Source organism: Xyrauchen texanus, chromosome 8 (assembly GCF_025860055.1).
Source record: "Xyrauchen texanus isolate HMW12.3.18 chromosome 8, RBS_HiC_50CHRs, whole genome shotgun sequence".
NCBI classification, from domain to species: domain Eukaryota; kingdom Metazoa; phylum Chordata; class Actinopteri; order Cypriniformes; family Catostomidae; genus Xyrauchen; species Xyrauchen texanus.
Genome location: NC_068283.1, coordinates 13063887 through 13079903, shown reverse-complemented (window position 1 = coordinate 13079903; position 16017 = coordinate 13063887). Strand labels below are relative to the sequence as shown.

General features: G+C 40.3%; 1 protein-coding gene across 1 annotated transcript in view; it reads right to left on the bottom strand.

Moving 5' to 3' along the window:
* Positions 1-714: 714 nt before the first annotated feature.
* LOC127648398 (collagen alpha-1(XI) chain-like) overlaps positions 715-16017 on the bottom strand; it is an 80756-nt gene continuing 65453 nt past the window's right edge. The window contains exons 49-68 of the mRNA XM_052133063.1: positions 15032-15085; positions 13390-13443; positions 13151-13204; positions 12955-13062; positions 12817-12870; positions 12651-12704; positions 12509-12562; positions 12376-12429; positions 12188-12295; positions 11996-12049; positions 11792-11845; positions 11397-11504; positions 10767-10820; positions 10545-10580; positions 10199-10252; positions 9803-10112; positions 7908-8020; positions 7720-7788; positions 5457-5690; positions 715-4022 (exon numbers count right to left, since the gene is read on the bottom strand). Coding sequence (XP_051989023.1) covers positions 3876-4022; positions 5457-5690; positions 7720-7788; positions 7908-8020; positions 9803-10112; positions 10199-10252; positions 10545-10580; positions 10767-10820; positions 11397-11504; positions 11792-11845; positions 11996-12049; positions 12188-12295; positions 12376-12429; positions 12509-12562; positions 12651-12704; positions 12817-12870; positions 12955-13062; positions 13151-13204; positions 13390-13443; positions 15032-15085 — 1827 coding nt within the window. The 3' untranslated portion in view covers positions 715-3875. The remainder of the gene's footprint in view (positions 4023-5456; positions 5691-7719; positions 7789-7907; positions 8021-9802; positions 10113-10198; positions 10253-10544; positions 10581-10766; positions 10821-11396; positions 11505-11791; positions 11846-11995; positions 12050-12187; positions 12296-12375; positions 12430-12508; positions 12563-12650; positions 12705-12816; positions 12871-12954; positions 13063-13150; positions 13205-13389; positions 13444-15031; positions 15086-16017) is intronic.

Genomic DNA, 16017 nt, shown 5'->3' with positions numbered 1-16017 from the left:
CTGCTACTTGAAATCATATTTGAAAGAATGCATTTCACTTTTGAGTAACTGTTGTAGTTCAAACGTGATAATAAGATGCTTCTAGGAAAAGCGTTTGTTGTGCCAACAGCATGAAGGCAATTTATTCACTTTCAAGAGGTGAGCGGGTATCTTTCCCTCAGTTCAGAATGCCTCGTTTGTGTGCTTATAAATAATTGCAAATGTTGAGCGGTGTAAAGAAACGACACATTAGCAAAACACACCACAGGCAGGGACAGGCAAGGGGAGGTGAAGAGGGGTGTGCTGCCAATTCCCTCCCCTATTTCATTGTGCTCCTCCACAGATATGCTTAATTCTCCTTGGCTCACGTTCTAATCCAGAGCCATTTCATTATTTACGCACACGCGCTCACACGTACACACAAAAGAGCTGTCTGCTTCCCCTTCTCCTCTGGCTTCGTCTCCTGAGGACGGAAACAAAAGTTAATTGAAATAAATGAACTGGGGAGTGAATCAGAGTTGATTACATCTGTGAGGTAGGAAGTGATGTTGATTACAAGTGCAGAATGAGCGAGAGAATGTAGCTGCGCTAATGAAGAGGCATGCTTGTCTGTTGTCTTCAGAGAAGACATCACAGTCTCTCTGATCCTTGCCAAAAAAGGACGTTCTCAGAACCGAGAACGCTTGCACTCGGAGACAATGAGCGGGTCTTCTTTAAAAAGTTTTTTAATTCGCTTATCAATTTTTTTCACAAATACAACTGCCAAGCAGCAGATTGTTATTATCATTCATACTTTAGAATAACTGTTCACTATGTAAATTAGTAGCACAGACACTATACACAGGAGAGGTCAGAGGTCAGGAGGGATGGGATTGAAGTTAGTATAAGCATAGGACTAGTGAAAGACCAACATATCGGCCAATATTTGGTCATTTAGAGATTGGTAACATTGGTAACCAAATCACTGAGCACGTTCACATGCATAATCTTACATCGATTATGCTTTATAAGATGACAACATGTAAGGTCATATAAATGCCTTAAACATTTTTCCTTTAACCTAAAACCAATCGGCACGCATAGATTTGTACATTTTACCACGTTTTAGCGTTGCATGTGAAAGCCTTTACCACCGTTCTTTCCAGCTTATCCAGTGTGCACAAGTGTTGTTCACATACATCCATGTTTACATTTTGACATCTAGAGATTTTTTTTAAGCTGATTTTTGGTAGTTACCAGAGTATTATGCTGGGTGTAAACACACTCACAAAACAAATTCGGACGGGACAAGTTTTCCCAGAGGAGGTCAAGGAAATTTGTGTTTCACAAGTCAATACAGCAAAAAAAATACAACCTCTGTATAAAAAAGGAAGAGCAAATTACCTAATGTTTTTCAGCTAACTCAAGGGTCCTCTGAGAAATCTAATCCCGTCCAAATGCAAATGTCTGTGATTGCTGATATTGAATTTTAAACAACGCATCTCATCATGTGTTTTGACCTGCATGAACTACCATTAAGCTCGTACTTACAGTATGTGCGCAAATCTTCTGCCTGCAGCCACCTTTCAATATGAATGTAGATTTGTTTTGCCATCCGATGAAAAAATAAGAAAATCAAATCAACAAGGAGAGCCAAATTGCGGAAACTGCTCCATATGGCCACTGTAAAACCAGCATCAGGCAAGATACTCATCTTAATTTCTCCGATCAGTAATGTAATGTTATAATTATATAATTTACTGATAAGTCTTGTTTATTTTTTTAAATTGAGAAGTACATTTAAACATATAACGTTTAAAAGATATGTTAATTTGAACACCTTTTTACATATTCAACCTTCTGTAACGGCCACATTAAGAAAACAGACACTAGACCACCTTCTTAATAAACACGGGGTTCTCAGTCCCGTCCAAATCAGTGCTTGAAATCAGTTATCATTTGATAATAATTGTAACTCAAACGTCGTTTCGAAAATAGTCCCATCTAAATAGGGTTAAAGATAACCAGTGGCGGAGCCTGGAGTTTTTCACAGGGGTGGCCAGGTAGGGTCCAGCGATCAGTCTGTGATGGCACATGGTGTTTGTTGATGAAGAAAGACAAACTAAACTGTGCCCAAGACAAAAAACTACCAAAATGGCAGCTGCGAGTAGGATGGCCAATGGAGCTAGAAGCTTCATAGACCGAAGCCTGGCCACCCCCTAGCTCCGCCCCTGAAGATAATCGAACCAGATAAGCAGATAAACAGATTTGGTAGTCGGTTTGTAAAGCATTATCTGTGGAATGTAAAATTAATAAAACAAATTCTGTTTTACATTTTTGTTGTTACAAATTCTGAGTAAATACTGTACAAAATGTGAACATGTAAAATTTGATTTTAGCTGTTTTGTGTCCATCTCATTTGTCCTTGTATGAGAACAGATTTCCTGTAACTCAACTACTAGAGCACAGCACAGGGTTTGTTTGCCAGGTGACATACAAACTGCTTAAATGTATACCTTGAATGCACTTTGATAAAGCATTCTGTATGTGTATGTCAGCATTTAATAGGCCAACCTGCTCTTTAGGCATCGTATCGGCCATTGAAAAACCCATATCGGTCGACCACTAGATTTGCACCATATTGGCTATATATTACAGCATTGGTTTTTTATCCTGAGAGAATTTATCTCCCAGTGTCTATTAGTATGAAGCACCGCAGATGTCTTCTTCCCTTTTCCTACCTCTGCCCCTGAGACAACAATTCACAGATAGCAAAACAGATAGCATCACGGTATTGTCACACATTTTCACAACAATCAAAACAACATATCGACGTATACAAAGCAAAACAAAAAATAAAACACTCTAAAGGTTGATGGTCAGGCACTTGAACTAATCATAAATGCATATGGATTGGGCTTACAAAGAAAGGAAGCATAATAGAGCCAGTCTTCAGAGTAATGCTTGTATAAAACCCCTCTCTCAAAGCAACAACATCATTCTCATTCACTACCACATACAGTACATTTGAACCAACTCAGCTGTGTGGCGCAAAGGTTGATACGCTCTAGCACCATGGAAACATGGATCACTGACAGGAAAACATACTAGGCGGCCTGCTAACAAGACAAGTAGCTTAAGTGAGCGGACTATTTACATATTAATAAGCATCTGGGCTCCATTTGAGTCATGCACACTGCTTTGCGTTTTGAAAAGCTCAGGCCTTATTTAACATTGTTTATGTATGAGCGTACACTGATTAAAGATGAGTAACACTGCAAGTTTGATGTGACAGGAAATATTCAAGTGGAGAATTACAAACAGATCGGGGTGTTCTTGTCAAAGCTAGTAAAGAGGTATAACTTTGCCTCAGTTGGCATCACATTGCAGTCAAGGCAGGAAAATTACTTTTTTGTAGAAATATTTACTCTTCAATGTGAAAGCCAATCCCTCAAGTGGCAAATTAATTTAAAATCATTGCTATCGAATAAGACAAACAAACAAGAAATCCACGACACGGGCGGTAAATTCAACAAATATGCCGTGGGCGTAAATGGTCTGTAGCACAGATGACATACAAACCTCAAATGATGTAATTTTTGTCAATGTCAGCTTCAGCTGGCGCAGTTCTTGGAACTCTGAAGGGTCACGCCTAATTTGTTAATCCACAGGTGAGAACAAAAAAGAAAGAAAATGGGATAAAAATTAAAGACTTCCCTTTGATAAATGTACTTGGTTCTTCCTCGCTGGCATACTTGAATAGCCACCATGGAAATTGTGGGTTTTTATTAACCATTCAGATGTTCAAAAGTCATTTAAAAACTGCCACAAACCCACGTTTACATGTTACATACATAATAAAAACGGGTTGTGGTTTGATTCTGTAGTTGCTAAGCCTTGCAATGAGGTGCTTGGCATTAGCCATGAAAACAGACTGGTCCAATGTGGAATCCAAACTTCTGGTTGTTATTTCCAAAGTCTGATACTGCTATATCTATGATTGGAAGCAGCTCTGATCGCGGAGAGTCAATCTGAAGCACTGTCCTCTCTTGACCCTTACGTGTCTGTGGGAAGAAAATTACATATGAGTTTAAAAAAGGTTACTGGGTTTGAGTACCTACTTTGAGAGAAAAGGGTTTTACAGTGTAGATTTGCTCTAGGATGAATAGCTGAATGTATCCCTGTGAGGCTTTTCTCCTGGATAATGCGTTATACTCCTGCTGAAATAGACTTATTTTGGTGCTATTTTAGAATTAACGTGTGGTTGTTTTTAGCTCTTCAGATGGAAGGCTAACTGGGTCAGTCATTAAAACAGCAACAAACTAAGAGTGGGCGTTTCTTCACTTTTAAGTCAAGAAGTACCGAACTAATACACTATATGGGCAAATTAAGTGGACACCCAAACACCACACCCACTTATGTATGCTGAGCACTTCATTTAAAAATGAGTCCTCCCTGGGGGACTGGGTAGCTCAGCAAGTGAAGATGCTGACTACCACACGTGGAACCGCAAGTTTGAATCCAGGGCATGCTGAGTGACTTCAGTCAGTCTTCCTAAACAACCAATTGGCCCGGTTGCTAGGGTGGGTAGAGTAACTTTTGTTAACCTGCTCATTGTCGGTATAATGTGGTTCTTGCTCTCAGTGGGGTGCGTGGTGAGTTGTGCATGGATGCAGCAGAGAATAGCGTGAGCCTCCACATGCACTACGTCTCCGCAGTAATGTGCTCAACAAGCCACATGATAAGACGTGGAGGCAACTGAGATTCGTCCTCTGCCACCTGGATTGAGGCGGGTCACTACGTCATCACAAGGACTTAGCGCACATTGGGAATTGGGCATGCTTGAGGCGGGTCACTACACCATCACGAGGACTTAGTGCACATTGGGAATTGGGCATTCTTGAGGCGGGTCACTATGCCATCATGAGGACTTAGAACACATTGGGAATGGGGCATTATTGAGGCGGGTCACTACGCCATCATGAGGACTTGGGCATGCTTGAGGCGGGTCACTATGCCATCACGAGGACTTAGAGCACATTGGGAATTGGGCATGCGAAATTGGGGAGAAAAGTGGAGAGTACTCCCTAACAGCTTCCACACTTCTTTGAAGGCTATCCAATAAATGTTGGAGCATGGCTGCAAGGGTTCGGACCAAGATCATCAGGGCAGTCAGGAATTGATGTTTAACGATGAGACCTGGCTCAGAGTCAGCATACCAATTTATCCCCAAGTTGTTCATTGGGGTTCAGGTCTGGGCTTTTTACACACCAGACTCTCTTTGAGCACAGGCGCATGCTTATGCTGGAACAGAAAAGGGCTCTCCCCAAACTGTCACCACAAAGTTGGAAGCTCATAATTCTCTAGGATTTCATCGTATGCTGTAGCATTGAGATTTGTCTTCACTTGAATAAGAGGGCTATCCAAACTCTTTAATCAGAACTGGTATCCACATTTTATGGCCATATACTGTAGTTTCCTCTTAGAAGTCTCCTCACCTGACAACCATCATACAATGATGTGATAAAGGATGATTTGGCTTGTGTCATCTCCTCGTCATTGCTTCCGCGAAACATCACGGCATGCTGGTGGCTGTGGCTGGTCAAGTCGTACCATCCGATGGAGTTCTGGCAGTTGTAGGTGAAGGTCTGCTTCCCTGTGGCACTGAGGAGCTTCAGGAAGGTCAGCTGCACCACAGGCACTGGGTTACCATCAGTGTCAATGTAGGAGAACTGCAGAAGTGGGGAATTATTGGTTAAAACCACTCAACTAAACAGCCATTTAAGTGTCACTATTAGAAATACTAAAGGGGACATTTTTTGTTCTTTAAAGAAAAACACCTAGTGAGTGAAATAACAGTGAAATTCTGGCTTTAATGAAAAAAGTTATTGACCTTAATCAATCATTATAAATGTGTTGTGTTCTGAGTAATATAAAAGTACTGCACAGTATAATATAGAAGATCAAATAACCCAAGCAAGATGGTTTCATGCTTTTTATGACATTGCATGTGGGGATTTGACTATCATGGGGCTGAAAATGAGCTGAAAATTAGAACTTATTCACGCTAGTGCCATCTTTGATTTTTAATGGGAATGACAACAAGGCAGTGATGGATAGACTTACCATCGCTTCAATGGCACACACCGTATAAAGCTGTATAAAACATATCCAATTTTCCACAACTGATGTTGTCTAGAGTTCTTTGTATACTGAATGTTCTTGGACAGATATTTTTATGAAGATTTTGTCCACGGAAAAAACTATAAACTATAAACGCAGCCCATCTATCCCTCACAGCCTAATTTTCATTCCCATTAAAAATCAACAATGACACTAGTGTGAATAAGGTCTATCAGATCTGGGCCTGATTCATAATGATTTGACACTTTTAATCTCCTTCCAAACTATGGTTTACCAATTGGTTGAGACAACTAGTAATGGGTTTAAAGGAATGTTCTGGGTTCAATAGAAGTTGACCTCAATCAACAGCATTTGTTGCATAATAATGATTTGTACAACAACAAAAAACTGTTGAATTAATCCTCTTTTCATTTTGTAAAGCAAAAATGAGGATTCAAAGAAAGCACTAACAATATAGGTAAACTGTATCAGCATCCAGAGGGTTCAAATGTAATGCTGGAAGTACAGACATTTCAAAATAAGTGTGCTCAATCTATTCCAGGCTTGTTAATGAAAAGTCAATAATAAATTGTATTTCTGGTAATTATTGGGATTTTGTTCACACAACAAATATGCAACTGGGATATTACTCATTTTGGACAGTGGACTATGTCAGTGCCTTTCACAGTAAGGAATGACTAAGTATTTGTTTTAACATTTAATAATTCAATTTTAAAAAACTCTCAGCCGATTAATCAGTTATCGGACTTTTCCACCACCTTAGTTATTGGTATGTGCAAAATCGGTCAACCTCAATATTTCTGCACAAACTTTTGTTAAAGGAATTCTGTAAATGTGATTTATTTGACCTGTAAAGTTGTCTAAATCAAATGTTTTGCAGTGGGACTACTGTTTTAGGCAGAAGAACTTCTAGTTAGAAGTTCTAGTAATTCCTGTCAGTGTAGACAGCACATCAACGAAGCGCCATGCCTTGTGTCGGGTAAATATGCAGCATACATGCCTTTAATCAAAGTTAATTCTGTAGACACTTTTATTGCTCGACACCCATCCAAACTTGCAAACTAGGTTTTTATTTATAATGAAGGCAGGAGAGAATGACATCTGTCTCACTGAATCTCCATAACAAGGTCAGATGTCACACCTTACGGATGAGCTCAGAGTGAAACAGGACTTTAGGATGGCTGTTAGTCTCAACCATCATTTAATGAGTCAAGACGGATGGAGCTAGTATGTACGTACATTTCAGATAGAGCCGCATATAAACTTCATCATACCCTTATCTAAACCAGAGATATAATTTATTATTTTATTTTCATCAGACACACATTCATTGAGTTATTCATCTCAGTTGATTGTTTAACAGTTTAGAAAACCTGTTTTACCATGTTTCGCAATTAATAAGAGAGTAAAAAGCCTCCACAACAACTAGTCAACTTATCTACACAAGGCACATTGCAGACATCAATTTTCTAACAAAAATGTGTACTTTTTCTGCAATAAACAGTTTCGAGAAGAACTGCAATAAGAAAAAGCCTCTAGATCTAAACTTAGCTCTCCAGACATTTTGACAGTCAAACAGTTAAAAGATGAGATGGAAACATTTGAAGAGGTCTGCACCTGCTTGCCCTTTCTATACTGGCTGTACCAACTGCCCGGTTTCTCTTTGTTCCAGGCGGCCAGCTTCACCTGTATTGAGAGGTGAGGAGACAGATCAGACACATTTTTCTCCAGACTCTAGAAGGCCTGTTGAACTGGAGACTGCAGTAAGACGTGTGTGGTGTATGTGAGTGTGGTTTATGATTTACCATTTCAAATAGTTTATCAGGGTACAGACAGGTCTCCCCCTCTGCGCTAAAGTTGCACAACACCTTGATGGAGTCTTTGTGGCAGCCTTGGTTTGGATCAATCCAATATTCACCTGAGGGGTTGGATTGCAGTGTGTCTAAAAATGCTTTATATACTCAATTGTATCTTAGTGTATTTAAACAATAGCTAGATCTTGTCCTCGAATCTGATTGAAGAAGTGAACAAGTGTGCTTATATTTAGTATAACGACACTGGGACATTTCATTGATTGTATCACTCCGCTTATTGGCGTTTGTAGCATTTTTTAATAGTTATTATGAAACCATTTTTGTTAGCGGAGCAAAAAACCTAGATTTATACATTACAAAGGAAAATTGTGAGAGGAAAATGTGTGCCACTTACCCATGCAAACTCACTGCAACAATATGCTAGAGTGTTTTGGGTGGTTGCCAGACCATTACAAGGTGGTTGCTTAGGTATTCTGGGCAGTTGTCAAGTGGTTGCTTACACTCCCAAATTAAAACGGTTCATCCCAAAGGCTCAATGATAGATATTCGCCCATTTTATTTTCTGCCAGGTGAAAATCTTAAATCTCAGCACACCTCTGTGTCGCATGATTTGACAAAGGGGTTCTCAACGGGGGCGTTCAAAGGATGCCAGGGGGCACTGAGAGCAAATTAGTAGTAGAGGGGGCAGGCGATAGGTTACAAATGTGGGTGTTTATCAGTCATAATAATCAAATCTATCATTAAGTTCCTCTTTACATTAAAACAGGGGTTTTTAACAGGGGAAATACCAAATACACCCCCCCCCCCAGGGCGCTGAGAGCAAATTAGTAGAGAGGGGGGTGTTAGGTTACAAATGGGGGGCATTTATCAGTCATAATAATCAATCGTCAAGTTCCTCATGCAATAACATGTGTATCTAGACTTGGAGTATATCAGTTGGTTCTCAATTATACGGATTGGTATGCATTTGTACTGCTGTTCATCTGATTTGAAGTCTAGCGACACATCTGAAGAATCTGCTTTAGCAGCATCAATTACACAGGCGGAGGCACAACCTCGGCTAGTGCAACTGTATGGCTGTGTAGATGGATACAGCTCAATGGACAGCGCGAGCTATTAAACTAGCAGCTTTGAGAGAATCATTGAGTAGCACGGCACGAGTCGTGGAAAACATTTGAATTCGGCACAGAATTCTACATCACCACCTTTGAATTTACTATATTAACACTAACTGTACTTTAGGCAGAGATAGATAGATAATAAAAACAAAAATCATACCACTTCTTCAGCTCTATTAAATGTATTATAGGCTACATTAGGGGATTGAGAGAATATAATTATTTTTTGTTACAACTTATAAATATTCATATTTTGTATTTATTGTTTTTACATGTGTTTAGAGTAGGTCTACCATTTATAATTACAAAAAAGCCATAGTTTGTTTTATAGAAATCATGTTACTTCTAACCATGGTAGTGAAGAAGATCCATGCTTCCATGTGCTTACTATGGTCTTGTTACAAATAACACTGTTAAAACTATAAAAAATAATTAATTCATGAATAAATAAAAAAATGTAAAAAGGCAAATGTAAAATATATTAACAATATCACTTTTATTATTAGTTTCTGTCTTCGCATTTTCATTTTTTAGGCTGCAGATATTGCCCTACATTTGCAAAAAGTTAAGAAATGCAATGTTTGGTCTCACATTCATTATGCAATGCATTGAAGTTGCATTGAGCAAATTAAGCCCATAACACAAATATTTTTGTTTTGTGTTTTCTTCTTTTTTTTTTTTTTTTTTTTGTAAAACAAAGTTTTGGGAATATTCTGTTTTGTTACAAGGAATGGTGGTATTTGTTTTTATGTGTGTGGATCTCCTCACCATCTTTGTATTCTGGGTGACACAACATCAGCTCCTTGCAAGTGCGAGCGGGACTCTCAAAGGTCCCAAGTGGCTTTCTCATTAGCTCCACCTCTGTTTTCATTGAGTTGAGTGATGCAAAAACCTCCTCCATGCCTTCTGGGTCATTCAGTGGCTGGTCTGCCTGTAGGAAGTCCTCCACGTTCAGTTGAATTACCTCCTCCTCCTCAGACTCTGCCCTAGCTCCAGGTCCTTGTCGGTTTGAGTGTCTCCTTCGCTTTTTACGGCCCTCTCTAATTGGCAGTGGCTCAATCATGGTGGCTGATGGGCCCTAGAAGAATAGAACATGAGGAGATGTAATGGGGGAGAGGATAAAAGCAGCAAATAGGAAAGTAAAGAGATATCATGATGGCTCACAGGTGGGCCAGGTGGACCAGCAGGTCCTAGATCTCCTCTTGGACCGACTTCTCCCTATGAGCAAGAGAAATAGAAACACTTCAGTCAGGAATATCTAAAATTGGCACTTCTCTCAAAGGCCCCTGCCAACTCAGCGCTTCATATGATGATTCGTTCAGAGGGATTATCCAAGTAAGAGCAGCAGGATAAAAATCAGGCACTGCCAATGTCTCTCAAAGGTTTCATTACAGCAGCAAGAGCTCACTGGCAAAATAATAGCTCTAATACAGATCAGAGGATACAAATACAATAGAAATATAGATATACCACTGAGCTCAAGGTTCTAGGGGGAAAATAATCAACCAACCTCATCTCCTTTAGATCCTTTCTCACCAATGGCTCCCTACCAGTGCGAGAGAAAATAACAGTAATAAAAACAGGTATTATGATGCCACAAAGATGCTGCATCTAAACAATAGTAGCTTAGTACTTTTACAAGCAGTTGTTATTCCACAACAAAGCTAAAGTTTAATTGGTAATTAAACAAAAAAGTAGTGAGGAAAAATTTATATGAAAAAGAACAACTCACAGACAACCCAGGGAGTCCAGATGGGCCAGTTGGGCCGGGGAGACCAGCAACACCCTAATATCAAGCGATCAAATGGATATTTTCACAAAGAACATAATTAAACAGGATAGATAGGAGGCCAATGTAACATTGTTTACAGTATCTTCACAACTCACAGACTATAAAACTATCTGCCATCTTGTGGTAAAGGAAACATAGATATGTTCTAATGGTAATAGTAAGATTAAAATATTTACTTTATTAAGTCATAATATTACTGAATCACATTACAAGAAACTCTTTAACTAGATAATTTAATGAAATAATGTTGTTATTATTCATATTACATAGTTTAAAGATTGGATCATTCAATTAATTCCTCCAATTTCTATCTTATAAATACTATTACAGTTGAAGATTAAATCTTCTATGGCAACAGACGACAGTGTTAGTATGTGTCATTCATGTTAATGGCCTTGAGTGTCATCACTCTTGTATGTATGTTTACAATTGCAAGTATACAGTTCCCTTACCACACATCATTACATATTCATACTGTATACAATCTAAAAGTATGGCTCATCCCAGCAATGTAATGCTAATATTTAATATATATTGCTTCTTGTGTATATAACAGAGCTGTATTCATACACCATCTCCTTTGGGGCCTTGGACTCCTTGATTTCCTGGCAGGCCTCGATCTCCTTTCTCCCCCATCTCTCCTGGATGTCCAATCAGTCCAATAAGCCCACCATGACCCTGGACAGCACAGAGAACAGTGGAGCTAAGATAAATGGCAACAGCCATAAAAATTACCACATGCCATAATTTTGCAAGCACGAAGACTTGACACTATATCACTGTGATCACAGTGCTGGGAAGTTATGCTTTCAGAGTTGGGATTTATTGAGATGTTTACAAGCAGTTTGCAAGCTGTCTGCTCTCTTTCAAGCGGTATTGTTTGGGTCCCATGTGTAGGGAGCACAACAGTGATGCAGTCAATTTATCATACCTCACACTGTCAAGTATTTAGGATGTTCTCATACCTTATCTCCCTTAAAGCCATGATCTCCTTTCAGTCCGGGTAATCCAGCTGGCCCCTATATAAAAGCAAAGCTGGTAAAACAGGCAATTTCATTTGTGTGGCAGAATGTGCTGCAAGCCCAAAATCATTTGTCTTTTTCTCTTAAAGCTTTATTTTATACAGTTGTAAATTGATATTGAAGAGAGAGATGTGGTGGAAATCCTACCATAGGGCCAGGGGGTCCGGTTTGTCCCGGGGGCCCGTTTAACCCTTGTTCCCCCTGGAGAAAAAGCAGACAGAGTGATCAGTTCAAGATAGATTGAGTGGTCAGAGAGATCGGTAACAAGTGTGGGTGGGTCACATGGTTAGATATCAGTTATCTACAGCAGACACTGTGGATTGATATCCTGAGACTCACAGCGGAGCCTGGAATTCCACGCAGTCCTTCTGGACCAGGCTTTCCAGGTTGTCCCTGAGGCCCCACAGGCCCTGTCTTCCCTGTCGAACCCTCAGCACCAGCAGAACCCTGTAGAAGAGAGTGTTGATTGTTGCCCATATGCAACAACATGTTGCAAGTTCAGATTAAGCATTGTTTTAAGGACTCACCTTTGCCCCCTTCTTCCCGTGTTTCCCTTCTTTTCCTTCAGGACCTACATGACCCTGTGTGGATGCAAAAGAGATTAGCAGTGGTCACAGTTTTAAAAGACAGGAAACATTGCCGAAATGTGGTGAAACCCACCCTCCGTCCAGGTGGCCCTGGAGGGCCAGGCTCCCCTGAGGCTCCTTGGGGCCCCTGTGGAGTATAGATTATGAATAAGGTTTCCATATATCTTGTTACATTGACATCACTGAATTCTCAAGTTCTGTACAATGCAACTTACAGCTTTACCAGGATCTCCATCATCCCCTTTCACTCCTGGTCCACCATCAATGCCCTTTAAACAGCAATCATTTACCAATATAATGCAAGGTTTCATGAGAATTTCCCAATCAACATTTTTGAATCTTGAAGCTTGAATTTATGCAGGTCAAAGCTGGTGAACTTACATTGGCACCTGGCTCTCCAGGGGGGCCTGCGTCTCCAGGGAAACCAAGGGGACCCTATTGAAGAAAAAGGTGTGGGGTCAAATTAAAAATTTCTTCACATTACCACTGCCTTATCTGAGGGGAAATAGTAGCACCCACTAGATTTCCTTTGGGCCCATCCGCTCCAGGTATGCCGCTGATTCCTGGGGGTCCTGAAGCCCCAGAAGGGCCAGTATCACCCTTCTCACCCACCTCACCCTTCTCTCCCTTGAAATCAAGACATCGGGGCATTTGGTTATACATGGTAAATGAAAGACTGGGAATAAATAAAGGGGAGAAAGTAGGAAGTATGTACATGTGGCCCAGTTTCCCCTGGATTTCCTGGACTTCCTGCCTCTCCGTCTTCACCCTACACAAAGCACAAGATAAATAGCGAAAGACACTGAAAAAGGAAGTGCAAAAGAAGCGACCAACCATCATAGTTAGACTTATATGTTTTAGTAGTTACAGAGGCAGCACCCTCCAACAAATAAACAACCTCCCCCATTAATAACAAAAACACTTGTACTTATACACAGCGAGAGAGAGGTCTACCTTTTCTCCCACCACTCCAGGCTGGCCCACTCCACCCGGCATGCCCTGAGGACCCTAGCAACACAGGAAAAACTCAGTCAGTTTCATACATAATGCATGTTAGCTGTCTCCTCTACTTGAAAACTGTTGACATTATAATGATGAGATTACAGACTACTGAGTACGGTCTCTGTATGCACAGTACTGTGTTTTAGGCACTTGTGAAAAATGTTGCATAGTGAGGATGTCTTCCAAAATAATGACATAAATAGTCTTCATTTATCACTTAAATGTCATACAAAGTCCAGTAAACATAAAAAAGCTAAATCAATATTTGGTGTGGCCACCTTTGCCTTTAAAATAGCACCAATTCTCCTAGTTACACCTGGACACTTTTTCTTGGTTGTTGGCAGATAGGATGTTCCAAGCTTCTTGGAGAAATCACCACAGTTTTTCAATATATTTATAGAAGAAGTTTCAGTTGCTTCCGTCTCTTTGTGTAATCCCAGATTGACTCGATGTTCAGTGGGGGGCTCTGTGGAGGCAATACCATCTCTTGCAGAGTGCCCCGATCATATATTCTAATCTTTTCTATTTGCAAAAGTAATGTTTGGAGTCTAAAATGTATTTTTCCTATTGAAACACTAAAGCTGAAGATATAAATAACCATCTTAAGACAAATGATTTTGTGAAACATTAAGTGCTTAAAACTTTTGCACAGTTAAAACGCCACAATGCTCTGCTTCTCCTGGCTGAGGCATTTTTGGCTGCTGTGCCTGGGTACGACTCTCTTGTTTGAGCCTAAACTGAAGTGGGTCTCTGGAATCTTTCTGCTGAGTGCCTTTAAGTGAGGAGTACGCAAGAATGGATGACCAGCATATGTCTACCTGCCGCTTTTCCCCATCTCCTGTCTTGACTACCTCTGCTGCATTCACATTGCTAACTGACACAATGCGCATCTCTTCTCCTCTCCAGCTCTGTGTGCCAGCATGCGGGTCACTTCTATGCCTATCTCCGTAACTCTCACTTTTCAATTATTAACACATGGGAGATGTTCAAAGGTGCCCATTAATAGAGGTAAATATAACTCTCTCTCAGGGATGATAGTCTAATATTCCTTAATCATTCATAGAGAAGTAAATATAACTCTTGTGGAGGGATCACATCCCACTACTTGTTAATAATTTAAAGCTCAAAATCAGCAGAGGGAGGGCAGAAAGAGATATGGGGAGGATGAAAGACTGAAATGAGAAATGAGGTGTTTATGCAACCTCATAGTAGCCTGAGGGGTTTTCATCTTCTGTGCATGAACCACGGTACAGCCAAGCATTGATACACCGATTTTTTTGTCGTCTTTGGAGTCGAGAAACAAAGGCTGAATCTGACTTCTATTACATTCATGGTTGTGTGCTGAATTTCGATGAAGAATTTCTCAACCATGGATGAGGTGCATTCTGTAGGTATGCAGGTATACAGGGTACCGAATACTGTATGGGATAGTAAAGTGTCCACTGGTTGCATATTCAGATGCAGCAAAGAGACGCCTCGTTATGAGTTCAACCAGCACAGCAATGTCCCTAATCAGTGCTAATCTACTGTCCTGTGCTTGAAACCTACAGCATCACAGACTGACAGACAGGAGAAAAAACACAATGATACTTACCTCTCCCCCAATGGGTCCTTGAGGGCCACGTGGACCATGTTGTCCTGGAGGGCCCTGATGAAATGGAGAAAGATTAAGCATTTTCCACATATCATTAGACATATACTCACAGTCTATCTCTCTCTTTTGCTCTCTCTCCCTTTTTTTGCACAATCAGCACCTTTCTCAGTGTCAGAGAGGTATTTTCGTACAACTCTGGCATGGTGGTGACAGGCTATTAAGGGCGAGCTGATTTCCTTTCTATGTGCCGTGTCTGAGTTTTAATGCTGTGCAGGGTGTAACACAAGCCATTAATCAAACTGGCCAAACTCGATGCTAGCAGAGGTAGGGTGGTTCACGCAGTATCCACTGAGAGATATCAGTGCTTAGAGAGGCATCCAGCTAGATAGACTATAGTGATGATCAACACTAAGGCTGTATCTGTAGTCTTGAAAACATAAACACCCCACACTCCAGAAAAATGTTAATCATTCCTGGATCCCTAGAGTACCCCAAACAGTGGCGATTGCTTTAAGACTACATGGGAAGCAAGACTTCCCTTGAATTTTCCTAAGAAATGCAGCAATGGTACGTTTAATATATACCAATAATATATATAAATTGCATATTACTCTTTGTGCATTTCAATATTTTAGCAAATAAAAGTGTAAAATATCATGCAATCTATATTTTTTCTACATGACTAAATCCATAGAGGTAAGTGGACGCATGGCCCATAGAGTGCTATCAGTGTTGTGCTTCAATGGGAGTCTATGGCAGATATTGTGCCTGCATCATTAGATTTCAGGGGAGTAAATATCAATGTTCAGTGGACGAAAGGCTCTAAATGCGTAATTTTGGGTCCCATCTGGATGCCATGCTTTTCTGGGAGTCTATGGGAGCTTAGTGAGCACTATTTGCATTGAAAAGATTTCAATCAATTTATTTTATTCTTGGCTGGATTCCTGGCTTCTCTCTATGACTATTGGTCGAGCTCTAAAAAGGGT